This window comes from Salvelinus sp. IW2-2015, unplaced genomic scaffold (genome assembly GCF_002910315.2).
Source record: "Salvelinus sp. IW2-2015 unplaced genomic scaffold, ASM291031v2 Un_scaffold2266, whole genome shotgun sequence".
In the NCBI taxonomy this organism is placed as follows: domain Eukaryota; kingdom Metazoa; phylum Chordata; class Actinopteri; order Salmoniformes; family Salmonidae; genus Salvelinus; species Salvelinus sp. IW2-2015.
In genome coordinates, this window is record NW_019943593.1 from 36,840 (window position 1) to 46,780 (window position 9,941).

The 9,941-nt window shown below is 43.1% G+C and overlaps 1 protein-coding gene across 1 annotated transcript in view; it reads right to left on the reverse strand.

The window, feature by feature from the left end:
• Window positions 1-9,941, reverse strand: part of LOC112073454 (E3 ubiquitin-protein ligase SH3RF2-like) — a 35,331-nt gene that overhangs the window by 17,365 nt on the left and 8,025 nt on the right. Inside the window, exons 4-5 of the mRNA XM_070440150.1 lie at window positions 7,313-7,387; window positions 4,363-4,457 (exon numbers count right to left, since the gene is read on the reverse strand). Of these exons, the coding sequence (XP_070296251.1) occupies window positions 4,363-4,457; window positions 7,313-7,387 (170 nt within the window). The remainder of the gene's footprint in view (window positions 1-4,362; window positions 4,458-7,312; window positions 7,388-9,941) is intronic.

A 9,941-nucleotide genomic window follows, 5' to 3' on the forward strand; every position in this document is an offset into this window, starting at 1 on the left:
CAAACAGCAATCAACGGAGACAATTAAACATATTTAGAGGTCAACAAAAATGAGAAAGAAAAAAAAGAAAACAAGAACAAAAAGAAACAACAAGGAGACAGATGAGACGGGAAGTAAGAAATAAAGAGCAAAAGTGAAGAGGAACAAGACCAAAAATTGCACTAACAAAGAAAGAGAAAAAAAAAAGCAAAGAAACAAACAGAAAATAAAGCAAAGAAGATAGGAAAAGAAAAAAAAAAGGGACGGAAGAAGACAGAAAGACAATATAAAACAAGAGAAATAGAGACAAAGAGTTCGTGTATATCATTTATAACTTGATAGTTGAGTCTTGTTCAAGAAGAAGAGTATAAGATTAAATTAAAATTAAGTATTAATCAATATAAATAATAATAATAAACTAATATATATAATAATCTTTTTAATAAACTTATTATTAAAAAAAAAATATATATTTATTAATTAATTATAAATTATACTTTATTATAAACTTTAATTAAGGATATAATATTGATTATATTATACTTTATATAATAATAATTATATTATATTTATATATTTGATAATTATATTATTAAAATATTATAAAGATTAATATTTAAAAATAAATTAAAATAAAATTATAAATAATATAATAAAATAATAAATTATAATATAATTATTTTTTTTCTTTTCTTTTTTTTTCCTTTTTTTTTTTTGTTTGTTTTTTTTTTTTTTTTTATTTTTTTTTGAGATTATATTTTTTTATATTATATTTCTTGAGAATTATAATATATATATAGGGAGAGAATATGAGTTACAAGCTACAGTATCATGGCAGCGTGAGTTCTTACCTCTCAAAACAAACCTTCCGCAGATACATTTACTTGCTTTCATAATGTTGTCCAGCATTCATGTAGTAAATAGCTCCATGGCTGATTGTCGTATCAGTAATGAACCATAATGTCAACACAAACCAACTTCTGCATCTATACCGTAGTACTCCTAGGCACGCAATAACAACATCTAACGTTGGTATTACTCAGGCGTAATGGGAACTGAAATGATGCACATATTTCTTAAGCAAATAAATACCAAATCCTCTTCCTAAATTAGTCACAGTATCTATTTTGATTAGAGAGACTTGGTTAGGTAATGGAAGTGGTCCATTATCCTGAAGATCTGGGGGTCTGAACCTGTTTGAGGACACACCTCAGAGCGATTGTGATATAGGTAAATGAAGTGTCATTATGCCTGAAGTCTGAGCGGTCTACCTGTTTTGGCAGGACACCACCTCAGGCTGGTTAGTTAATGAAAGTGTCATTATCCTGAAGTCTGGGGTCTGACTGTTTTGGAGACACACTCTCAGGCTTGGTTAGGTAATGGAAGTGTCATTATCCTGAAGTTCTGGGAGTCTGACCTGTCTTGGAAGAACACACCTATCAGGCTTGGTTAGGTAATTGAAGTGTCAACTTATCCTGAAGTCTTGGGTCTTGACCTGGTTTGGAACACACCTCAGCTTGGTTAGGTAATGAAGTGTCATTATACCTGAAGTCTGCGGGTCTTGACCTGAGCATTATGTTCTCCCTCTCCCCCCCATTAGGCAGCATTATGTTCTCCCTCTCCCCTTCCATTAGGCAGCATTATGTTCTCCCTCTCTCCTTCCATTAGGCAGCATTATGTTCTCCCTCTCCCCCCCATTAGGCAGCATTATGTTCTCCCTCTCCCCTCCCCCATTAGGCAGCATTATGTTCTCCCTCTCTCCTCCCCCATTAGGCAGCATTGTGTTCTCTCTGTACCCTGAAGAGGGACAAAGAAAGTCCTGATTAAGATCCTGTCAGAGTCTCAAATGCCACCCTATTTCCTACATCGTGCACTATGGTCCATAGGGTTCTGGTCAAAAGTAGTGCCCTATGTAAAAAAATAAATTACAGAGAACAGGGTGGCATTTGGGACGTAACTCTGCTATACAGTAGCCATAAAATCAGCCACAGTCTCCTGCATGACATGCACTTTGCAATGTAAAAAGCAATGCTATGAGGCAGAAGTAACGTGACACCGAGTTAGCATCCCACGGCATGTCCTGGAGATATGCTGCTATTGGTTAAGAGGATTCTGGACGGGTGAATGGTGACAGTTCATTACCGGGCATTCCACTATCTATTTAGGCTCTTCTTTAGAAACACTTGAAATGTTGACAATTAGTCAATGGATGCAAACCAATTGTACCCTATATAGTGCACTACTTTAGACCAGAGCCCCCCTACATAGTGCACTACTTTTGACCAGATCCCTATGCAAGTCCTGGTCAAAAGTAGTATACTAAATAGGGAATGGGATGGTATTCGGGACGCATGCAAATAATGCCTCATGGTTTCTGTCATGGGAGAGACTGAGAACAGAATATTGCCAGCTACAGCACCAGACTCTTGGAACTGGCTGTTCTGACCAGGATGTCAACGACACATCACTTCAGACTCTAGGAACTGGCTGTTCTGACCAGGATGTCAACAACATCCTTCAGACTCTAGGAACTGGGCTGTTCTAACCAGGGATGTCAACAACATCACTTACAGACTCTAGGAACTGGCTGTTCTAACAGGACGAACAACATCACTTCAGACATCTAGAACTGCGTGTTGCTGACCAGGATGCTCAGACAAACATCACTTCAGCTCTAGGAATGGCTGTTCTAACAGGATGTCACAACCACACTTTCGACTCTAGGACTGCTGTTATAACCAGGCTGCCAACAACATCACTTCAGACTCTAGGAACTGGCGTGTTCTAACCAGGGATGGCCAACAAACTCACTTCAGACTGCTAGGAACTGGCTGTTCTGACCAGGATGCACACAACTCACTTCAGACTCTAGGAACTGGCTGTTCTGACCAGGATGTCAACAAACATCACTTCAGACTCCTAGGAACTGGCTGTTCTGGACCAGGGATGTCAACAACATCAACTTCCAGACTCTAGGACTGGCTGTTGTCTACCAGGATGTCAACAACAATCACTTCAGACTCTAGGGACTGGCTGTCTGAACAGATGTCAACAACTTCCACATTCAGTACTCTAGGAATGGCTGTTCTGACCAGGATTCACACAACATCACTTCAGACCTAGAACTGGCTGTTCTGACCAGGATGTCAACAAACATCACTTCAGACTCTTAGGAACTGGCTGTTCTAACCAGGATGTCAACAGACATCACCAGTTCAGACTCTAGGAACTGGCTGTTCTGACCAGGATGTCAACAACATCACTTTCAGACTCTAGGAACTGGTGTTCTAACCAGGATAGACAAACATCACTTCAGACTCTAGTGAATCTGTGTGTTCTGAGGATGTCACACAACATCACTTCAAGACTCTTAGGAACTGGCTGTTTCTGAACCAGGATGTCAACAACATCACTTCAACTCTGGAGGACTGGCTGTTTGCACAGGATGATCAATAACATCACGTTCAGATACTCTAGAACTGGTGTTCTACGCAGGATGTCCAACAAACATCACTTCAGACTCTAGGAACTGGCTGTTTCTGACCAGGATGTCAACAACATCACTTCAGACTCTAAGGAACTGGCTGTTCTGACCAGGATGTCAACACATCACTTCAGACTCTAGGAACTGGCTTGTTCTGACCAGGATGTCAAGCAACATCACTTTCAGACCCTAGGAACTGGCTGTCTGACAGGTGTCAACAATCATCACTTCAGACTCTAGGAACTGGCCATGATTTTAACCAGCAATTGCTTTCAATACAACAATCACTCTTCTCTATAGATCTAGGTAACTTGGCTTTTTCTAGACGCAGCGATGCCCAACACATCATTGCAGTACTTGCTAGGAAATGGCGTTCTAACAGGATGTCCAACAACATCATTCAGACTCTAGGAACTGGCGTGACAACCAGGATGAACAACATCACTTCAGACTCGCTAGGAACTGGCTGTTCTAACCAGGATGCAACAACTCACTTGCTTAGAACTCTGTACGTGCACACTCAAAGGAAACTGGCTGTTCTAACCAGGATGCGCCAACACATCACTTCAGACTCTAGGAACTGGCTGTTCTGACCAGGATGTCAATGACACATCACTTCAGACTCTAGGAACTGGCTGTTCTGACCAGGATGTCAACGACACATCACTTCAGACTCCAGGAACTGGCTGTTCTGACCAGGATGTCAATGACACATCACTTCAGACTAGGGCTGGGCGATATGTAGAGTTTATCGCCCAGAAACACTGGCTAGTGTTTCTTTTTTCCCCACCACAGACGATCTATGGTCGAGCAGAACGCCAGAGCCACACCTAAGTTTGACAGTCCACTACGTAAATGAAGACTGGAAAATGCAAAATGTCTGCCTCCAGAYGTCTTACTTCCCCGATGATCATACGGGTGAAGTAATAGCCCAGGGYCTCAAAGACTCTGGCATCGTGGAAGATGAGCGAAGACCGACAGGTGTGCATGACAACTGACAGCGGGAGCAACAAGATAAAAGCATTGCGCTTCAACTGGACCCGCCTGCAGTGCTTTGGGCTTCACCTCGCCATCAGTCAGTGTGACATTGGATAATTAAAGTGCATTCAAAGAAGTTATGTTCAGGCCATCTGTAGGCTAATGTGTTTGTAGTTGTGTCATTCTGCCAATCTAATAGCAAATAACCACMGGCTGTGTTAATTATAACAACAAATGAACTATATTAATACATTTTCAATCAAAACGATTATATAAATTACATATTCAAACAGTTAGTGGTCAAAATTCCTAAACAATAGAATAGACGTGTGGGTGTGTGTTCATTTGTGTTGTCCATTTGTTTTGCACAAATATGCCTCCATATTTTTTTTTATAAAGAAAAATCTATTAAGAATAATGTCTTGCCTTTTTTAATTTGTATACAGAAAACAAGAAGTCTAGATATACAGTTGTATGAAAAAGTTTGGGCACCCCTTACTCTGTCGTTACAGAAAATGATCACAGTGGCATGCCATTCATTTTCTAATAAAAGCTGAGTACTGGGGTATTGTGCAGACAAAGATTTTTAGTGTAGCAATATTAAGTTGTATGAAATTAAATCAGATGTGAAAAATAGGCTATGCAAAAATGTGGGCACCCTTGTCATTCTGTTGATTTGAATACCTGTAACTACTTAGCACTGAATAATTGGAACACACAATTGGTTTGGTGAGCTCATTAAGCCTTGAACTTCATAGACAAGTGCATCCAATCATGAGAAAATGTATTTAAGGTGGCCAATTGCAAGTTGTTGTTCTCTTTGACTCTCCTCTGAAGAGTGGCAACATGGGGGCCTCAAAACAACTCTCAAATGACCTGAAAACAAAGATTGTTCAACATTATGGTTTAGAGGAAGGCTACAAAAAGCTATCGCAGAGATTTAAGCTGTCAGTGTCCACTGTGAGGAACATAGTGAGGAAATGGAAGACCACATGCACAGTTCTTGTTAAGGCCAGAAGTGGCAGGCCAAGTAAAATACCGGAGAGGCAACGGCGAAGGATGGTGAGAACGGTCAAAAACAGCCCACAGACCACCTCCAAAGACCTACAACATCATCTTGCTGCAGATGGTGTCACTGTGCATCGTTCAACAATTCAGCGCACTTTGCACAAGGAGAAGCTGTATGGGAGAGTGATGCGGAAGAAGCCTTTTCTGCACACACGCCACAGAGTCGCTTGAGGTATGCAAACGCACATTTGGACAAGCCAGCTTCATTTTGGAATAAGGTGCTGTGGACTGATGAAACAAAGATTGAGTTATTTGGTCATAACAAGGGACGTTATGCATGGCGGCAAAAGAACACAGCGTTCCAAGAAAAACACTTGCTACCCACAGTAAAATTTGGTGGGGGTTCCATCATGCTGTGGGGCTGTGTGGCCAGTGCCGGTACTGGTAATCTGAGGAATGGTCCAAAATACCTTCATCCAGAATCCAGACACTCATTAGAGGCTATGGGAAGCGTCTAGAGGCTGTTATTTTAGCAAAAGGAGGCTCCTCCTCCTCCTTGTCCTCTCCTCCTTGTCCTCTCCTCCTCTCCTCCTCTGTTGCTCTCCTCCTCCTCCTTGTCCTCTCCTCCTCCTCTCCTCCTCTGTTTCTCTCCTACTTCTCCTTGTCCTCTCCTCCTCCTCCTCTGTTGATCTCCTCCTCCTCCCTGTCCTCTCTCTCTCCTCTCCCCTCCTCCTCCGACTCCCTCTCCTCCTCCTCCCTCTCCTCCCTCTCCTCCTCCATCCTCCTCATCCTGTTGTAATGGTTTGTGGTTAACAGCGTTGTCATTCTGTAAACACTACATNTGGCAGGGTGTTCCAGACCCAGGCTATTAGCATCACACCTCTAGAAACACAGCCTGGCAGGGTGTTCCTACTGTCTCAGCACTTGAACCGAATCTCATGCCATCTCCAGCAACACAACAAGTCAACTGTTAGCAGCAGGTAACTTCTTWGCAACTGTTAAACTGTTAGTGACTGTTAGCACAGATCTGTTTGTTTGCGCTTCATACGCCAACTCCTCTTCCTTTGGTTGTCATCCCAAACGTGACTCACACAAATCAGATCTGGCAAAGAAACAGGGCAATAAATAATCTGTTCTCCACAGACAGCCTCATAGCAATTTGTAGCCGTTGTTGACATGTTGATAACGTTGGTAATGCTGGTTCTCTGATTATGAAGCCCGTACTGTACAACATTAACGTTAAATAAGCAGCAACGTTAAAGATTGTTTTACTTCCTTTAAATCCTTACCTCCTTACTTCCTATAATACCACCATCAACATCATGACATCACAACTTAGTGCTGAGGTGGGAAGAAAACACTCGTAACATCAACAACCTCCTTCTGTTTAGCTGGGTGGGAAGGAAGGAACGAAGGGCATGCAGGACTAGGCTTGTCTGCTATTATTGGCACAGCAATGTGAAGGAGTATTACCTGCTCAGTGAAGAGGAAGGAGCTCTCAGGCAGATAAGAGAGGGAGGGAGAGAAAGAGGGAGTGAGAGAGAGATGAGAGCGGGAGGGAGAGAAAGAGGGAGTGAGAGAGAGATGAGAGAGGGAGGGAGAGAAAGAGGGAGTGAGAGAGAGATGAGAGAGGGAGGGAGGGAGCGAAAGAGGGAAAGAAAGAGAGAGAGGGAGATCGGGAATGAGAGAGAAAGAGAGGAGAGAGATGAGAGGTTATGTTATATAACTGACTCTACAGAGTGACTCACCATCGTCATCATGTGAGGAATCAACACAGAGGGGTGCTCTGGACCCTCCTCCTCCTCCTCCTCCTCCTCCTCCTCCTGTGAGGGATCAACAGAGAGACAGAGGGGTGCTCTGGACCCTCTTCCTCCTCCTCCTGGTGAGGGATCAACAGAGAGAACAGAGGGGTGCTCTGGACCTCCTTCTTCTCTCCTCCTGTGAGAGAATCAAGAGAGAACAGAAGGGGTGCTCTGGACCCTCCTCCTCCTCTCCTTCTCCTCTCCTGTGAGGGATCACAGGAGAAGAGAGGGTGTTCTGGACCTTTTCTCCCCCTCCTCCTCCTGTGAGGGGATCACAGAGAGACAGAGGGGTGCTCTGGACCCTCCTCCCCCTCCTCCTCCTGTGAGGGATCAACAGAGAGACAGAGGGGTGCTCTGGACCCTTTTCCTCCTTCTCCTGTGAGGGATCAACACAGAGACAGAGGGGTGCTCTGGACCCTCCTCCTCCTCCTCTTTATCCCTGCCTGAGAGCATGAGTCTACCTCTGCACTTTCTTCATGATTCTCTCCCTCCCTGAAGATTGCAGGGTAGAGCAGTGATGTTTCTATTTAAACCTCTTGGCGCACGGTATCCTTTAACGGATCATTTTCGTAAACAACCGCTGAATTGCAGAGCGCAAAATTCTAAGAAAATACTAAAAATATTTTTTCTGAAATCACAAGTGAAAATATACCAAAACACAGCTTAGGTTGTTGTTATCCACCTATCGTGTCAGATTTTGAAAATATTGCTTTACAGCGAAAGCAATCCAAGCGTTTGTGAGTTTATCGATCACTAGACAAACATTACGAACAGCTAGCAGCAATGTAGATTGGTTACGAAAGTCCGAAAAGCAATAAAATGAATCGCTTACCTTTGATGATCTCGGATGTTCGCGTCCACGATACTCCCAGTTACACAATAAATGTTCCCGTTTGTTCGATAAATATTATTTTTATATCCAAAAACCTCCATTTGGTTGATGCGTTATGTTCAGAAATCAACAGGCTTCCAGCAGTTATGAAGGGAAGACGAAAATTCCACTGGGAGCTAGGACCACGCCAATCAGAATAAGTTTTTCCACACAAGGGGAAAGGGAAAGGGGATGCCTAGTCAGTTGTCCAACTGAATGTATTCAACTAAAATGTGTCTTCCGCATTTAACCCAACCCCTCTGAATCAGAGAGGTGCGGGGGGCTGCCTTAATCGACATCCACGTCTTTGGCGCGCCGGGAACAGTGGGTTAACTGCCTTGCTCAGGGGCAGAACGACAGATTTTTACCTTGTCAGCTCGGGGATTTGTTCCAGCAACCTTCCAGCTTTATTACAGRCAGAAATACTCTGAAGTTTCATTAGCTGTACGTGTGGCTGGTCTCAGACGATCCCAAAGGTCGTCTGAAGCCGGATGTGAAGGTCCTGGGCTGGCGTGGTTACATGAGGTCTGCGGTTGTGAGGGCGGTTGGACATACTGCAATATTCTCTAAAACGACATTGGAGGCGGCTTATGGTAGAGAAATTAACATTTCATTTCCTATTGTGGACATTCCTGCACTAAGCATGCCAATTACACAATAAAAACTTGAGACATCTGTGGCATTGTGTTGTGTGACAAAACTGCATATTATAAAGTGACCTTTTATTGTCCCCAACACAAGGTGCACCTGTGTAATGATCATGCTGTTTAATCAGCTTCTTGATATGCCACACCTGTCAGGYGGATGGATTATCTTGACAAAGGAGAAATGTTCTCTAACACGGATGTAAACAGATTTGTTCATGACATTTGAGAGAAATAAGATTTGTGTGTATATGGGGATAAAACATCAGGGATCTTATATATCAGTTCATGAAACATGGGACCAACACTTTACATGTTGAATTTATATGTATTGTTCAGTATACAAAAAGGCCAGCGTAGAGGCCTGAGGTTAGACATGAAATCTCTGCAGGCTTTTGTGTTGGTAAGGATGACATAGCACAAGCCTCAGAATAACCTGCTTTGAAATGACTATGACTACACAGCATAGTGTAGTTGTACAGTATCACTTAGGGTTAAAAAGTAGAGGATTCATTTCTTTATCTGGGACCAGGCACAACATAACACACAAGTAGGTACTGCACCTGAGTTAGCGTAGCTGCGTAGCTAATGCTTTATCAGCAGTCCAGATGATGTTTGTGGCTAATATGTTTATGGTACACCAAGTAAGGTCAAGGTTGTTGTCCCCTCCATCTCCTCTGCTAACTGAGCACCTGGGAAGCATCGTTGAGCACCCCTTCCTGTCTGTGTCTCCACACCAAATTACACCCTACATAGTGCACTACTTTTGACCAGAGCCCTGGTCTATATAGGGGTATAGGGTCCCATTTTGGACACAAGTGTATTCCATCTCCCAGGCCAGACCACAGCAGGACCATGCTATGTCCTTTCAGACTGCTACTCATCAGCTTCATGGAAGCCTGGCCTCCTACCAACCACTCTGATTGGAATCTGGGCTTCCCTGCTGTTTCCTATACAGCTTCCCTGCTGTTTCCTATACAGCTTCCCTGCTGTTTCCTATACAGCTTCCCTGCTGTTTCCTATACAACTTCCCTGCTGTTTCCTATACAACTTCCCTGCTGTTTCCTATACAACTTCCCTGCTGTTTCCTATACAGCTTCCCTGCTGTTTCCTATACACTCTGCTCCATCTTCCAATACCTCCATCCCTCTAGCATTCACTCCCTCCATCCATCT